Source organism: Bos indicus, chromosome 27, assembly GCF_029378745.1.
Source record: "Bos indicus isolate NIAB-ARS_2022 breed Sahiwal x Tharparkar chromosome 27, NIAB-ARS_B.indTharparkar_mat_pri_1.0, whole genome shotgun sequence".
Taxonomy (NCBI): Eukaryota; Metazoa; Chordata; class Mammalia; order Artiodactyla; family Bovidae; genus Bos; species Bos indicus.
The window spans coordinates 38,892,452-38,910,640 of record NC_091786.1 but is presented as its reverse complement, the minus strand read 5'-3'; the positions used below and the strand labels follow the sequence as shown (position 1 = coordinate 38,910,640).

Genomic DNA, 18,189 nt, shown 5'->3' with positions numbered 1-18,189 from the left:
GAAAAGAGAGACTTGTCATATTCAAGGGAATTTCTTAAGAAGGTCATAGGACTGCTCAGCAGACACCCTGCAGACTGGCAGAGGTGAGCAGGAGGACAGATTCAGAAAGCTGGTGGGTGGAGACAGAAAGCCTGTAAACCAAGAACACGGTACCCAGCAAATGACTCCTTTAAAAGTGAAAGACAGATGAAGAATTTCCCAGGTAAGCAAAAACAGAGGGAATGTGTCACTGCTAGATCTGACTTACAGAAAGTGTAATGAAAACAAAAGACTTTGAAATGAAAGGAAACGAAACAGCAGCACTGGGAATAGAAGAGAAAGAAGACGAAATATAAATCTCACCAGTAAAGGTAAATACACAGACAAAGACAGGATAATGAAATACTGTAGGAGCAGGGAGCAAATCACATCTAACTGTAGCACGAAAGTTAAAATAGCAAAGTATAAGAGCAACTATAAATACAAAACTTGCTAGTAGATACACAATATAAAAAGAAATAAATTCTCACACCAAGACAAATTATGTGTGAGGATGGAAAAGTAAAAGTGTAGAGTTCTTATACGTGATTAAAGTTAAGTTGTTATCAGCTTAAAAAGGATGACTTAGAACTATAACCTGTGCTACGTAAGACTCATGGTAACCACGAAGACAGTACCAATGGATGACACACGAAAGAAGGTGAGAGAGCAATCAAATTACGCTTTTATAAAATATCAACAAAACACAAAGGGAGAGAATAACAAAGGAAAAATGTCAAAAAAGCCACGAAAGAGAAAACAATTTACAAAATGCTAATAGTAAGTACTTCTGCATCAATAATTACCTTAACTGTAAATGAACTGAAGTCCCTGATCAATACAGAGTCTCCGGATGGATTAAAAAAAAAAAGACCCAGCTGTTTGCTGTAAGATTCACGCTATGCTTAAAGGTACATACAGGCGGAAAATTAAGAACTGGAGAAGGATATTCACGTACAATGTAACCAAAAGACAGCCATATTTATTAGAGACAAAACTGCAAAAAAAGACAAAGAAGGTTATTATATAATGACAAAAGGATCAAATCACCAGGAAGCTGTAATAATTAAAAGTACATATACACCTAATACCAGAACACACAAATATATGAAGCATATATGGACAGAACTGAAGGGAGAAACTGATAGCAATACAATAATATTAGGGAATTTCTCAATAATAGGCAGAAAATCCAAACATAAGATTAGCAAGGACACAAAGAATAAAATAAACACTGTTGACAAAATGGACCTCAAAGACAGATGAAGAACACTCCATCCAAGAGCAGCAGAATACACGTTCTTCCAAAGTGCACACAGAATGGTCTCCTGGACAGATTACATGTTAGCTTATAAAACAAGTCTCAACAAATTGAAGACACCTGATATCATACCGAGTGTGTTCTAATCACAACAGGACGAAAATAGAAATTAATAGTTGAAAGAAAACAGCACAATTACAAGTATGTGGAAATTAAACAATGTATTCTTGAATAATCAATGGGTCAAAACAGAAATCGTAAGAGAAATCAGAAAATATCTTGAAACAAAGGTAAATGAAAATACAACATAACAAAATTTATGAGATTATAGTACAAGCACCTTTATAGATAAAAAAACAAACAACCTAACTTTACACGTCAAGAAATTAAAATAGAACAAACTAAGCCCAAATTTGTAGAAGGAAGGAAACATTAAGATTAGGGCAAAAGATCAGGCCACCCAGGTCCCACGGCCGGCCACCCTGAGATCCAGCCCCACCCCCAGCAGGCCGACGTTATCCCAGGACCACCTCCGAGCCCTTCAGCCAGCTGCACTGGGCCTGGCCACACAAACCAGCAGTTAGGGAGCCACCACAGAAGGCAGGGCTGGCAGCCACCAGGCCAGGGGCAGCCCTGCTTTCCAGTCCACACACAGCACCCGACTCTGCGACTAAAGAAGGGCCCAACAGCTCACAGAGCGGGCACCCCTAGAGCACACAGCTCTCATGACGAGAGGCACATGCTGCTGAGCCCCAGAGAACATCTCCTAAATAAGGCCCTTCTCCAAGATTAACAAGTGTAACTAACCTACCTAAACACATCAAGAAACATCATAATTAAAATGGCAAGGATGAAAGACAAAGGGAGATTCTTAAAATCAGAGAGAGACAAGCCACCAGTTATGTATCAAGGAACTCCCATAAGACTATCAGCTGATTTTACGTCAGAAACTTTGCAGGCCAGAAGGAAGTGGCATGATATAATTAAAGTAGTGAAAGGGGAAAAAGAGAACACCCTACAGCCAAGAATATTTTAGGGTGTCATTTAGATTTGAAGGAGAGATTAAGAGTTTTACAGACAAGTAAAGTTAAACAGCTCATCACCACTTAACTGGCTTTAAATCACAGAGAGATTTTTAAACTGAAAAAGAAAACACTACAACTAGAAATATGAAACTTATGAAAGGAAAATTCTCATTGGTAAAAGCAAACATATAGTAAAGGTAGTAGATCAAACAGTTATAAATCTAGCAGGAACGCTAAAAGAAAAAGTAGTAAAATCATCTATATTCACAGTAAGTAGTTAAGGGATTCAAACATGAAAACATGTAAAATGATGTTTAAAACATTAAATGTGATGAGAGGTAACTAAAACTTCAGGTTTGTTGGAATATATTCAAACTTCAGTTCAGTTCAGTTCAGTTGCTCAGTCGTGTCCGACTCTTTGCGACCCCATGAATCACAGCACGCCAGGCCTCCCTGTCCATCACCAACTCCCGGAGTTCACTCAGACTCACGTCCATCGAGTCAGTGATGCCATCCAGCCATCTCATCCTCTGTCATCCCCTTCTCCTCCTGCCCTCAATCCCTCCCAGTAAACTTAAGTGATCATTAATTTAAAATGAACATACACACACACACACACACACACACACACAAATACACATGTTTTATATGACCTTCATGGTAACTGCAAGGCAGAAATCTGTAACAGATACATGCACACAAAAAAGAAATGACTCTAAACATAACACAAAGGTAGTCAACAAATCACAAGGGAAGAAAGCAAAAGGAGAAAAAGGAACAAAAAAGAACTACAAAAGATCTCTGAAGCAATAGTATCGATAAGGAGTTAATATCCTAAATATATAAAGATTCCATATAAGGCAACATCAAAACAAAATAAAACAACAAACTGATTGAATTATGGGCAAAGGTTTAAAAAGACATTTTCCAAAGAAGATATACAGATGGCCAACAGATGGATGAAAAGATGCTCAACATCACTAATCATCAAGGAAATGCAAATCAAGATCACAATGAGATATTACCTCATACCTGTCAGAATGGCTGTAATCCAAAAGACAACAAATATGTGCTGGCAAGGGTGAGGAGATGGGCATCCCTGGGCACTGTTAGTGGGAATGTAAACTGGTACAGCCACTATGAAAATCAGTACAGACATTCCTCAAAAGTTAAAAATTAGATCATAAAGATCTGGCAAGTCCATTTCTGGGTAATTTTCTGACGAAAACAAAAAGGCTATTTTAAAATGATTCATGCACTTCTGGGTTCACTGTAGCATTATTTACAATAGGTAAGACATGAAAACAACCTAAGTGTGCAGATGAATGTGGCGTATATAAAAACATACATAACAGAGTATTACTAAGCAGTAGAAAAGAATGAAATCTTGCCATTTGTGGTAATATGGAGGGACCTAGAGGCTATTATGCTAACTGAAATATTTCAGAAAAAGACAAATGATTTCACTCGTATGTACAATCTGAGAAACAAAACCAACATAAAAACCAAAGCAGAAAGAGAGTCACACAGGCAGAAGACAAACCAGTGGTTGCCAGAGGGAGAAAGCGTGGAGGGGAGATTAAGAGGGTAACACTTCCGTTACCAAATAAACGAGTCACGAAGATCAAATGTACAGCAAGGGGAATACAGTCAATAAGATATAAAAACTTTATAGGGTGACAGAAACTAGACTTCTTGTGGTGCTCATTTTGTAATACACAGAAAGTATCAACTCACTATGTTGAATACTAGAAACTAACAAAGTGCTGTAGGTCAACTATATTTAAATAAAACAAACAAACAAAAGAAAAATAGTTTAAGTGGGAGAACTGCAAAAAAAATCAGGATAGCAACTAATATTTGTCAAAGTTGCTCAGAGCCCTTTCTATAAAACATTGGTGCCAAATACGATGACACAGATACAATCATTAGGGAGTTTACATAGCTTCACTGCAGCCCTTGTTACCAAGGGGACTTTATACACATAAAGGATTCATCTCAACATAACATCAAAACAATAATAAACATCTTGCACCACAGAATGAAATCCTGAAGACATAATAAGCTGGGATACTAGTCACTAGGCTAATTTTTGCTAAATATTTCAAGTTTGGCATAAAGTAGAACTATATTTTCAAAACATGCATTTGAGATAACTTGTCTTAAAAACACAAACCTATCTTTTGTGCTAAAATAAAAACATTAAATAGTGGTAATTTTTATTGATTTACAAATAATGTCTTAGATGTGAAAACACTAATTTTAGTATCATACTTCAAGTGTGTCCATCTTAACAAAGTTGTCTAAAGACATTTTTGCAAAAGAAGAGTAAATCTTCAAAATACCAGCAGCTAAATAAAATTCATTTCCCTCAAAAAAGAGATTACTACAGAAATAAGTGAAATAGATACTAGAAAACAGAAGGGAAAAAAAAATCAATGAAATTAAGAGTTTTTTTTTAATTGAAATAACATTAAAAATGACAATCCTTTAGCTAGACTATTAAAAAAGAGAGAAGACGCGAATAAAATAAGAAATGAAAAATGAGACATTACAAGTAGCATCAGAGAAAAACTCAAGAAACAACTATGAACAATTACATACCAACTAACTGGACAATCTAGAAGAAATGGATAAATCCCTAAAACACATGATTTGCCAAAACTGAATCATGAATAAATAAAAATCAGAATGGAACCATAACAGCATGTAGATTTAATCAGTAATCAAAAGCCTGCCAACAAAGAAAACTCTAGGACCATTCAGATTCACAATAAATTCTATCCAACTTTTAAAATGGAACCAATTTAAATTAAAACCAATCTTCTTCAAATTCTTCAAAAAGTATTTAAGCAGAGAGAAACTTCTAAAATCATTTCATGAGGCCAGCATATAAAAACCAGAAAAAGATACTACAAGAAAAGAAAACTAGAAGTCAATATCCCTAATGAATATAAATTTAAAAATTATCAACAAAATATCAGCAAACCCAATCCAACATCATATTATGAGAGATGCATACATCATGACCAAGTGGGATTTACCCCTGGAATGCAAGGATGCTCCAACTTATGAAAATCAATTAGTGTGATAAATCACACTGACATAATAAACGTTCAAATCTCATGACCATCTCCACAAATACAGAAAAAGCATTTAATGAAAATTCAACAACCTTTCACATGATAAAAAGACATTCAACAAACTAGGAATAAAAATAAATTACTTCACTATGATAAAGACCATATGTAAAAACTCCACAGCTAACATCATATTTGAGATGGCGAAAAACTGAAGGCTTTTCCTCTAATAAAAGAAAAAGACAAAAATGCCCACTCTTGGCACTTCTATTTAATACAGCCATCACCATCAGAGAAGAAAAAAAACTTAAAGGCATCCAGATTGGAAAGGAAAAAGTAAAATTATCTTTGTTTACAGATTCCATGACTTTAAATACAGAAAACTCTAAAGATTCTACAAAAGAACTGTTAGAAATAAGAAATGAATTCAATGAAGTTGTAGGATACAAAAATAAATTGTACTTCTGTAAACTAATAATGAACAATGTGAAAAGGAAGTTAAGAAAACAATTCCATTTATAACAGCATCAAAAACAATACAATACTTTAGGAATAAACATAATGAAGGAAGTGAAAACCTTATACAATAAAAGATACAAACATTTTTGAGAGAATATAAAGACAAAAATAAATGGAAAGACATCCCATGTTCATGGACTGGAAGACTGAATATTGTCAAAATGCCTATACTATCCAAAGTCATCTACAGATTCAATGCAATCTTTATCAAAATGCCAATGGTAGTTTTTGAAGAAACTGAAAATTTTACATTAACATTGATATGGAGCTATAAAGGATCCTAAATACTCAGTCTTGAGAAAGAACAACAAATTTAGAATCCTCATACTCCCTGACTTCAAAATATATTACAAAGCTATAATAATAAAAATTACAGTAGTGGTATAAAGACACGCATGTGGACCACTGGAATGGTATAAAGACACGCATGTGGACCACCGTAATAGAATAGAGAGCCCGGAAACAATGGCATCAACTGATCTTCCAAAGGGTCCCAAAAGCACACCAAGGAGAAAAGAGTCTATTCAACAAACAGTATCAGGAAAACTGGGTATCCATGTGAAAAGAATGCAAGTTCATCCTTAACATACACCACACACAACAGGGAACTCATCATGAACTTAAATGCTTCATACCTTATGAAACTCCTGGAAGACAACACAGAGGAAAAGTTTCTTGGCATTGATACTGGCAACGATTTCTGGTATATGACACCAAAACATCAGGCAACAAAAGCAAAAATAGGGAAAAGGGACACATAAAAGTAAAGCCTTCTACACAACTAACCCTAACCCTAAACCCTAACCCTAAGCCCAGCCCTAACCCTAATTAGGGAAACAAAAGACAGAGTGAAAAGGCCACCTTTGGAATGGGAGAAAATGCCTGAAAACCATATATATGATAAGGAATTAATGTTCAAAATATGTAAGGAATTCCTACAACTCAATAACAAAAAACCAAACGACCTGATTAAAAAATGGTCAAAGGATCTGAACAGAGAACACATATATGGTCAACAGGGATATGAAAAAAATGCTCAACCCCCCTAATCATTAGGATTAGGGTAAATCACAGTGTAAATCACAACCAAGTATCCTTTCACACTCGTCAGGATAGCCATTGTTAAACAAAATGTTTTAAAAATAACACATGTTGAAATGCATGTGGAGAAACTGTAACTCCTGGGCATCGCTGGTGTAAATTTAAAATGGTTCAACTGCTATGGAGAACAGCACAGAGGTTCCTAGAAAAATTTAAAGTAGGAGGACCATCCGACCCAGAAATTCCACTTCTGGGAACTGAAACCAGGATCTCAGAGTCATCTGTACACCATGTTCTCTGAAGCACTGTTCACAGTAACCAAGAGGTGGACACAACATAAACGTCGATGGACGAATGCACAGAAAAAGAAGAGGAAGTAAACAACGGGACGCTGCTCAGTCACAAAATAGAGGAAAATCCCGTCACGTGCCGGCTGAACATTTAGGACGTTATGTTAGGGGAAATCAGCCAGTCATGGGTGAACACAGCTTGGTGCTACTTACGTAAAGCACCTGAGGGAGTCAAACTCACAGAACGGAGAGTAGAACGGTGGCTGCCAGGGCCGTTCGTTGGTGGTGTTTGTCAGGCAAGATGGGAAACGTCTAGAGACCCACTGCACAACACGGTGCTTGTACAGTTAAGAACACTGCACTATTAACTTAAAATTTTATTGAGGGAGATCTCATGTTATGTTTTTTTAAATCACATTAAAAAGAAAAAATATTTCCTAACAGTCACCACCGAGGGCAGTGTCACACTTCCGAGCCTCCCTTCACTGCGGAGCTAGAATCCGGCTGGGCCCTCGGAGGGGATGCACCTTCTCCGGGTCAAGACTCGACTTCCCCACCTCCACACACAGAACTAGGGAGGAGGGGCTCCAGGCACTACCCTGAAGAGGCCAGAACATGCCAACTGGATACCAAACTAGCTTCCAGATCTGGGGCCTAGAAGAAAGGATCCTGCCAGGAAATGGTCTGGTCAAACACTTACCCAGGTAACTGGAATACACTTGCATTGTTAAATATCAGGGCTTGAATGAAAATGTGTTTCTAGATTTAGGTAGGATCCAAACAAAGATAAATAACTAAATAGGGATGTAACTTCACATTATAAATATCCACTGAAACAAGTGTTACCACAACCTGTACCCGAACAGACAATATGAAGTCTAACGTATCAACTTATATTCATAATTTCTAATTGAATGTAATTAGAACACAGCTCATCCATTCCCTCTGACCACACACACTCATATAGACATGTATATAATCTTCTATATTTATAAAATGTAATATATACACATATATAAATAAATAATTTCCAAAACAACTTTTTTCACTAGAAACAAACAAAAATCTAAAAATCAGTTTAGACATCAATTAAATAGTCTTTCTGTTTGATGTGGCCTCTTTGTACAAAGTGAGTATTTTCTGCGTAACTTGTCTAATTATCACTCCATAAAGTTTTGTGGGCTTCCTTTCTTGTGTATCTACTTTTACCTTTTGCAGGTAAAGAACTGTTCCCTTTAGCACAGCATAAAAGGTCTTCCATCCGCGCTTGCCTCTTGGAGCTAGAAAAGGAAAACAAATGGGAAAATTTAATTTGACAGAATTTGCATTTTAGAAAGAGAACCTGAAAGGTCAATAGTAACTGTTCTCCAATGCTCCTGGCTTATTTGCTACCGAGACTAACATGGCTCAGTGGTGAAGAATTCGCCTGCAGTGCAGGAGCTGCAGGAGACTCGGGTTTGATCTCTGGGTTGGGAAGATCCCCTGAAGAAGGAGATGGCAACCCACTTCAGTATTCTTGCCTGGAAAATTCCATGGACAGAGGAGCCTGTCGGGCTGCAGTCCATAGGGTCCCAAAGAGCCAGACATGACTGAAGCGACTTAGCGTCCATGCACGAAACTAATAATAACTAAAATTTTCTTGAGCCTCACTGTGTAACAGGCAGCATTATCTCATTTAATCCTCACAATAGCCCTGTGAGGTAGGTACTATTATTCTTGTCTTTCTATGAAATTGAAGCACAGAGAAGGAACCTGCTCATGATCACATAACTTGGAAGAGAAGTAGGAATCTGAACCCAGGTGGTAAGGCTCTGCGGTTCGTGCTCCAGTAGAGATAACTTAATGACTGGAAAAGCAAGTGGCACGTTGGAAGTACATGTTAATCTAAGGGCTCATGAACCAGCACCTTCATGGCTTCATCAGAGTTTCTGAGAGACAAAAAAGTCTCAGAATACAACAGGACTCCTCTTGGCCTTTCTCCCACACATCCACCACCCAATTGTAACTTTAATTATTACTCCTGTGGTAACCTGTAAGACCTCTCCAGCAGGTGCTGCCACACTGTAGCATGGGTTTTTTGGTCTAAATGTCTCTGAGTAGGCTGTGAATAACCTGAGAACAAGCATCCTTCATCTTCAGAATTCACAGAAACCTAGTATAATGCAAGGCAGACACAAGGCACCTTTATAAAAATTCTCCAAGTGAATTTTCTTCCAGAACTCCTTACAATCCCCATCTTTGTATTTTCCTGGAGTATAAAGTAGAATTTCTGTATTGACTTACATAAAACTTTACAGATTATCCTAAAGTAAAAGCACAGATTAGCAAAACAGTTAACTATTTATTCTTAATCTTAATAAAATTAAAATCTGTAACCAGAAAAGGTTATTACCTTTTCTCTAAGGTTATTACATTTCTCTAAACGTGTCTACTCAACATGTAGGAAGGATATTTATTCTTATTCTGTTATCAAATATTTGACTGCCTTTAACCTGGATGCCTGATAAATCAAAAAGCGCATTATTTTCAACCACATCTTTTAAATGTCCTTTGACTGAAGAAACCTTAAGCTTGGAAACCAGGTGAACAGCCACGTACAGAATACAGGTGCTCCTGCCAATACCATACTGAGATATCCACCTGGCAAAAAAAAAAAAAAAAAAAAAGGACTCAAAACATCCGCTCTGCAGGTTTCCAGGGGAAATTAAAAAAAAAAAAAAAAAATCACCCCATATGTTTCTACCATGTAAGGTTTAAAAATGTGCACTCAAAAATAAATGATCAAAAAATGTATACCATAATCTTCTTTATAAAGGAAAAAGAGTGGCTACTATAAAGAAAGCCACAGATCACTCTACATATACATGAAGTGACAGCTGAGTGCACTGTTAACAGACGTCAAGTTCTGACTTGGGCCGTGTGAGAGCAATGTGCCCGGAAGCGGCCACTGGCTGCAGGAGCTGCTGCGGTGCAGGAGAGAGGTGTGCTGGGCCTTCCGGCTGGAAGGCCGACCAGCTGGTCCACGGCCCTTGTCTCAGACCTCTCCTCTCACCCACCAGCCCTCACTTGGGCACTCCTGACCAGTCCCCCAGCCTCTCAGGACCTCAGCCGCTTCATTTTAAAACGTGGATAATTCATATAACTTAAGATAAAACACTGGCTTAATGCTGGAAAAGAACTCAGAGAAACCCTTCTGTTTTCTATAGGAAGAATGCAGGGCCTGGATCTGAAAGGCTGTTCCCAAAGCCCTAAAACTAATTTAGTGGCATTTGAGATTCCTTCTGTTCAAAGATTTACAAATCAATTTTTCTGCTTTTCAGGTAGAAATCTATTCATCTGTTACTAAGGTTGTTGCCCTAGTATCAGACTTCTGCCCGTCCCCTCAAATGGAAACCAACTCCTCTCATCTAAGTTTCAGGAGGAGGCTCCAAAGAGAAAAACAAATTCTGAAAGAGATGGGAATACCAGACCACCTGATCTGCCTCTTGAGAAACCTATATGCAGGTCAGGAAGCAACAGTTAGAACTGGACATGGAATAACAGACTGGTTCCAAATAGGAAAAGGAGTACGTCAAGGCTGTATATTGTCGCCCTGCTTATTTAACTTATATGCAGAGTACATCATGAGAAACGCTGGGCTGGGAGAAGCAGAAGCTGGAATCAAGATTGCCGGGAGAAATATCAATAAGCTCAGATATGTAGATGACACCACCTTTATGGCAGAAAGTGAAGAGGAACTAAAAAGCCTCTTAATGAAAGTGAAAGAGTGAAAAAGTTGGCTTAAAGCTCAACATTCAGAAAACGAAGATCATGGCATCTGGTCCCATCACTTCATGGGAAATAGGGGAAACAGTGGAAACAGTGTCAGACTTTATTTTTCTGGGCTCCAAAATCACTGCAGATGGTTATTGCAGCCATGAAATTAAAAGACGCTTACTCCTTGGAAGGAAAGTTATGACCAACCTAGACAGCATATTAAAAAGCAGAGACATTACTCTGCCAACAAAGGTCCATCTAGTCAAGGCTATGGTTTTTCCAGTGGTCATGTATGGATGTGAGAGTTGGAATGTGAAGAAAGCTGAGCACCAAAGAATTGATGCTTTTGAACTGTGGTGTTGGAGAAGACTCTTGAGAGTCCCTTGGACTGCAAGGAGATCCAACCAGTCCATTCTAAAGGAGATCACTCCTGGGTATTCTTTGGAAGGACTGATGCCGAAGCTGAAACTCCAATACCTTGGCCATCTCATGCGAACAGTTGACTCATTGGAAAAGACTCTGATGCTGGGCGGGATTGGAGGCAGGAGGAGAAGGTGATGACAGAGGATGAGATGGCTGGATGGCATCACCGACTCGATGGACATGAGTTTGGGTGAATTCCAGGAGTTGGTGATGGACAGGGAGGCCTGGCGTGCTGTGATTCATGGGGTCACAAAGAGTCGGACACAGCTGAGCGACTGAACTGAACTGAACTGAAGGAGCTAAGAGGTGCAGACTGCATGAGCGACACTAGAGCAGGGAACATCAGTGCTCTATAGTGAGGAGGCTACTATAACCACCCACACGAGAGGAAAAGCCCACAGTGTGGATAGAGGCGCACAGTCAAGACGAAGAACTGGATGGGGAGAGGTGGCAGCAGTGATAACTCAGCAGCCACACCACGTGCTCTGAGCACCGGGCAAGCACTACAGATGCCCTATTCGATCCAAACAATCCTTTCCGTTAGGTTTCCCTGCCTCTATTTTACATTGTGGTTTCCATTATTAACTACATTAGCAGTTGTGTGAGGAGGAAGCTACTGAGGGGGCTACCTGGGTTTGGGTTTCAAAGCAACCAATTAGTGCAGTTTACACAAGGAAGTATGTTCTACGGATACATTCAGGGGAAACTTCAGGTGGCCATCCTTTCCAAGGTCGGGCCTGCTCCTCCAGTAAAATAAACACACTGGGCAGGGAAGGAGAAGACAGGACGGGGGTGGGGGTGGGGGGGCAAGTCAGGTGTGTTCTCTGGTCTCACTGACGCCTTCAGGGGCATCTGGGCTCCCCACGATGAAGCTCGGACTGGAGGCAGGGCCCTGCGTCTGCCCTCTGGACGCTACTCACCCAGCACTCTGCAGAGCAGTAACAACTGCAGCAGCAGCGAGAGCAGTGGCTGACATTGTTGAGAACACGACTGTTTTAAGCACTGCTCCAAAACTGGATGTGTGTGAAAACGGTCCAAAACTGAAGCCCACGGCTCTGTGAGGAGCCGCTTCTATATCCTTCATTTCGCAGACATGGGCTCTGAGATTTCACTAACCTGTAGCACCAGGTGCCCCAGTGCCCTGGTCACTTGCACTCTGGTTTGTATGCAGGGAAAGACCGGTCAAACCAGACTCAGCAACAGCGACTGGATTAACTCTGAGACACAGGGGTGATACTCAAATTAAAATAAGAAACAAAAAAAGTCGACAGGCCTCTGACTATTCTACATCTCTCTCTCTCTCTTTCTCTCTCTCTCTCTCTCTCTCTCACACACACACACACACACACACGCACACATTTCTGCGAAAGAGCAACTGGCAGTTGTTCCAAACCTAAGTGGTAGTGGAACTATCATTAAATCTTCAACATTATAAACCAGTTCTTCTTAAGGTCCTGATCTCATCTTTATTTTATATTTGAAGAAGTCTTCTTGGAAACACAAAGTACAGTGAACAATATTTTGGCTTCAGTTATTACCACTGATCTTTAAAAACCAGTTAAATGCACAATTGAGAATGAGAGCACAGCCATCACCCTTTTTTCATGAAGAGGAAGGTGTGAAATACTCCCAAGCAAGAAACATTCAGTCAAGATCAATGATGCTAGAGAGTTATTTGTTATTCATGTATTTTTATATTAGGTATTATTTATGTATTTTTATTTATTGTTTTATTTTATTAATTCACCAAAAGGCATAAGCTTCATGCAGAGGTTTTATCTGCATGCTGTTCTCTAAGTTCTTCTAAGCTCAACTGGGAGCAGATTGCGCTCAAGATCTTACTGTTCCTTTGTTTCTATTTTCATCAGAATCTTGGCCTGTTTTTGACCACTCCTCACTGCGGTTCCCTGACTATCTACTTTTTTCTTTTCTTCAAGTTTAATATCAGACAGACTTAAGAAGCATAGAGTCATAGTAGGTACAGTTCTTTTCTTTTAATACATTTAATCTTTCTTTCCTGTCTGTTGGCTTGAAAAACATTCTTCCATTGCCCTAGTAAAATGACAAAAATATCATTTTTTCCCCCAAATAGTAGAGGAGGTCAGTAAGCCATATCCACATTGATGAGAAAGAATTCCTTAAGTTATGGCTTGAAGGATAACAATGCAGGCCCTGCCAGGCTAGGACACAAGGGAAATTTAAGGACATAACAGTCTCAAGTAAAATATTTTTAATTTCCGTATGGCAATAGAGAAATACATTTAAAATATAGGGAGGGAGGGGGTGTGTGTATAATCATGGCTGATTTGCATTATTGTACTTCCCAGGCGGCTCAGGGGCAAAGAACACACCTGCAGCGCAGGAGACCCGGAGACTCAAGTTCAACCCCTGGGTCGGGAAGATCCCAGGTGGCTCAACGGCAAAGAACACACCTGCAATGCAGGAGACCTGGGAGACTCAAGTTCAACCCCTGGGTCCGGAAGATCCCAGGTGGCTCAATGGCAAATAACACACCTGCGGTTCAGGAGAGCCGGGAGACTCAAGTTCAACCCCTGGGTCGGGAGGATCCCAGGTGGCTCAACGGCAAAGAACACACCTGCAGCGCAGGAGACCCTGAGACTCAAGTTCAACCCCTGGGTCGGGAAGATCCCCTGGAGGAGGGCGTGGCAACCCACGCCAGTATTCTTGCCTGGGAAATCCCATGGACAGAGGAGCCTGGTGGGCTACAGTCCAAGCAGTCAAAAAGAGTCAGACACAACTGGACTGACTGAGCACATGGCAGAAACCAAGACTACATTGTAAAAATAAAAAAAAAAAAAGTTCATATATATATATATATATACACACACACATACATATATATGATGCCATACCCATGAGGCCATTCCAAAATAAATCTAGTACCTTGCTGAACTTGGGAACAAAGACGTGCTCAGTAAAAGCCTTTCTACACTGTACAACTGGGACACATCTGTATGAGATTTGTAAAAGGTACATGACATTTCTAAAGTTTCATTCCCTAGTGACTATGTGAAAACTGGGCAGAATTCTTAGAGTATCTCTCTTACAGCATGAAGAGATATGCTACATTGGCAGGAAGCAAGCTGACACAGAGTTCTGCTCTACGTCACTGAGGCAGCTGGAGGTCCACCCAGGTGGGGGTGGGGTTGGGGTTTGCTTTCCATGATGGGTGTGCAAAGGATGACAGCCCTCCCTACAAACCATTATGTGAAGTTAAAGGTAATCCTTTTATATTAATCCCTAATTTCCCTTCATAAAATATCCTCAGGCACCACCATAAGAAGTACTACTTATTGTTCAGTCAGTTACTTTAATCGCTCAGTCGTGTCTGACTCTTTGCGACCCCATGGACTGCAGCACGCAAGGCTTCCCTGTCCATCACCAACTCCTGGAGCTTGCTCAAACTCACGTCCATCAAGTCAGTGATGTCATCCAGCCATCTTATCCTCTATCGTCCCTTTCTCCTCCTGCCTTCAATCTTTCCCAGCATCAGGGTCTTTTCCAATGAATCAGTTATTCGCATCAGGTGGCCAAAGTATTGGAGCTTCAGCTCCAGCATCAGTTCTTCCAGTGACTACTCAGGACTGATTTCCTTTAGGATGGACTGGTTGGATCTCCTTGCAGTCCAAGGGACTCTCAAGAGTCTTCTCCAAAACCACAGTTCAAAAGCATCAATTCTTCAGTGCTCAGCTGGGGTTCCCTGATAGCTTAGTTAGTAAAGAATCGGCCAGCAAATCAGGAGTCCCCAGTTCGATTCCTAGGTTGGGAAGATCCCTGGAGAAGGGATAGACTATCCGCTCCAGTATTCTTGGGCTTCCCTGGTGGCTCAGCTGGTAAAGAATCTGCCCATAATGAGGGAGACCTGGGTTCGATCCCTGAGTTGGGAAGATCCCCTGGAGAAGGGAAAGGCTACCCACTCCAGTATTCTGGCCTGGAAAATTCCATGGACCGTATAGTCCATGGGGTTGCAGAGAGTCAGACACGACTGAGCGACTTTTACTTCACTTCAGCTTTCTTTATGGTCCAACTCTCACAGTACTCAGAATATCCCATGGAGGGAAGAACCTCCATGGGGTTGCAAAGAGTCGGACATGACTGAGTGACTTCACTTTCACTTTCACTCACGCCCATACATGACCACTGGAAAAACCATAGCTTTGACTAGACGGACCTTTGTCGGCAAAGTGATGTCTCTGCTTTTTAACACGCTGTCTAGGTTTATCATACCTTTGCTTCCAAGGACAAAGTGTCTTTTAATTTCATGGCTGCAGTCACCATCTGCAGTGATTTTGGAGCCCAAGAAAATAAAGTCTGACACTTTATTTTCTGAGTGTGTGTTAGTTGCTCAGTTGTGTCTGGCTCTTTGCGACCCCATGGACTGTAGCCCGACAGGATCCTCTGTCCATGGGATTCTCCAGGCAAGAAGACTAGAGTGGGTTGCCAGTTCCTTCTCCAACCACAAGAAGCACTATTAAATCTTAATTGAGTAACTCAGACACTCAGATTTCTACTTAAAGCAATGAATCCCAGCTATGCACGACAGAAGTTACCTTTGGGAGAAAACTCACACACTATTCAGCAAGTGATAGTGTTAATTATCCCCAGGTTTATAACAGAGTGGTAGAAATAAAACAGTACTGTTACTATCTTATATTTCTAAGTAATTTACCTTTGAAGCATTTAAGGCAATTTACACATTTCAAAAATATCAGTTAATCTTTATAATCTTTCTTTATGACTGAGAGCTGTTGTAATGCCATCGACTCTACTTTATAGAAGGAAAAACTGGGGCAGCCTTAAAGGAACCAGAAGTACAACATATACCTATGGTTTTTCCATGGAAAAATTTCTCCTTTTCATAATAGAAACAGGCTTATGTTATTGGTAGAGAACAGAAGCTGAAACACGAGAACTGGAAGAATAGGCTCCCCCCAGGACACCACTGGCTGAGGTTGACTCTGGATGTTATTCCATTCCTTTAAGAAGTCAAGACTCTTACCCTAAATCGATCTTTCTGGAATGGCAGTAAGTACTTTGGACCAAGAGCCTGGAAACCCAGACTTCATTCACACCCTTATGTCTACTGTTTCTCTGATTTTCAACAAGTTGCCTAACATCTCTGGTTATAAAATCTAAAATGACACTATAACATACTGTAATTACTTTACAATGTTGTTCATTAAGGTTATTAAGGACACAGCCCTACCCCTAAAGAGTTCACCTTATCAGTGAAACTTAATACAACATGATAAGCCGTATAAACCAAATGGTAGCATGGCACCAACCCAAAAAAATCACAATGGGGGTTTACAGCAGGTAAAGAGAGGAGGGAGTCACTAATTCTACAAATGAGTAGGATTGAGAAGTCAGAGAAGGCTTTAAATGAGGACTTAGTTTTTAGCAAGACTTTGAAGGGGAAAAACAAGGAGGTTTCTTTTGACCTCCACCTTCTCTACAGCACATTTGGACTAAGACACTGAATCCGAGCATAGATCTCAATTACATAAGTCTCGTTACACTGCTCACCACCGTCCTTTATTAGGATGACCTCTGGACAAAAGCCAGCACAGCATTTTTCACAGAGAGTACATGGTTGAAATTCTGATTTCACCTGAGTGACTGTGGGCAGGTCAAGGTCAGTCTCTCCACACGTCACTTACTGCCTCGGTAAAATAATAATAAACCAATACCTACTTCATAAGGGTTTTTTGAAAATTAGATGAGTTAATGTATGTGAATCTTTTTAAAGTGTATTTTTTTTATTGTTAGGGATAATGTCTGCTAAAAGAAAATGCACCCAATTTCCATGCTAAAACAGAGAGACTTAATTTTTTTAAATATCTTTCATATACTCAGAAATTTTTCTTTGTTAGAGTCAGTATTTTGAGAAGAAATCCTCTGCCCCAGACATTACTGACACATTTTTAATAGAAAAGGGTAACCTTTCACCCTTAATCTAATTGGGGGAGGATGGAGTGCAGCATATTCATCAGCAAGTTATGGTTTCTGCTTTGTCCCAGGTCCTGTCCTGTCTGGACACTGGAGACATCAAACATGAATGCCAACAGTAGAAGTGAACGATGGCAGGAGGAACAAAAGCTGATGGAGAAATTTTACCCAAGTGTTAATAAAAAGCTGTAAAAATGCACAAACCCCACTTACAAACAAATACCTTCCCTACTTGGCTAGGAGATGGTTTCCCTGATCCCTAGAGGCACAGGGAGGACATGAGGGCCTTGGGCTGATGAGCGCGGAGAAGAGGGCAGGACTTACAAGCATGCATCCTCACGAGCTGATGGTTACAGGAAAGGGAGCAGGCAGCAAAGACAGAAAGGACTCGGAACACAGTTATGCTTCCAGGACAAACGCACACTAGAGTCACATACACTGTTTTAGGATTTTGACGGATGAACGACACCTCCCATTTCCTCCAGCTGCTCCAGGTACCAGCTCCTTCGCCTCAGTCAGGTCTCTGCTTGGACGCCACCTCCCCAGAGCCTCCCCATGCACGCTGCAGTTCACAGCTGCCCACTTCCTCCATTGTCTCCCCACCTTGGCTTTACCGTCCTCTCGGTCACTCAACAGTGGCCTAAAATACCACTACTGATGTTTGTCACTGAGCTCCCCTATACTACCTCCAAGCAAGCACTGGGAGTGGGACCAAGCAAGTGGGATCTCCAAGCAAGTGCTTTGATTTGTTACTGTGTCCAGAGAGAAGATTAAAAACTCAAAAAAGATGAAGAATCAGATGTCCT

General features: G+C 40.3%; 1 protein-coding gene across 13 annotated transcripts in view; it reads right to left on the bottom strand.

Annotated features, from left to right (window-relative positions):
* PSD3 (pleckstrin and Sec7 domain containing 3) overlaps window positions 1–18,189 on the bottom strand; it is a 492,229-nt gene that overhangs the window by 64,769 nt on the left and 409,271 nt on the right. For all 13 annotated transcript variants that reach the window (XM_070781676.1, XM_070781663.1, XM_070781662.1 and 10 more), the window contains one exon: window positions 8,444–8,514. In XM_070781676.1, the coding sequence (XP_070637777.1) occupies window positions 8,444–8,514 (71 nt within the window). The remainder of the gene's footprint in view (window positions 1–8,443; window positions 8,515–18,189) is intronic.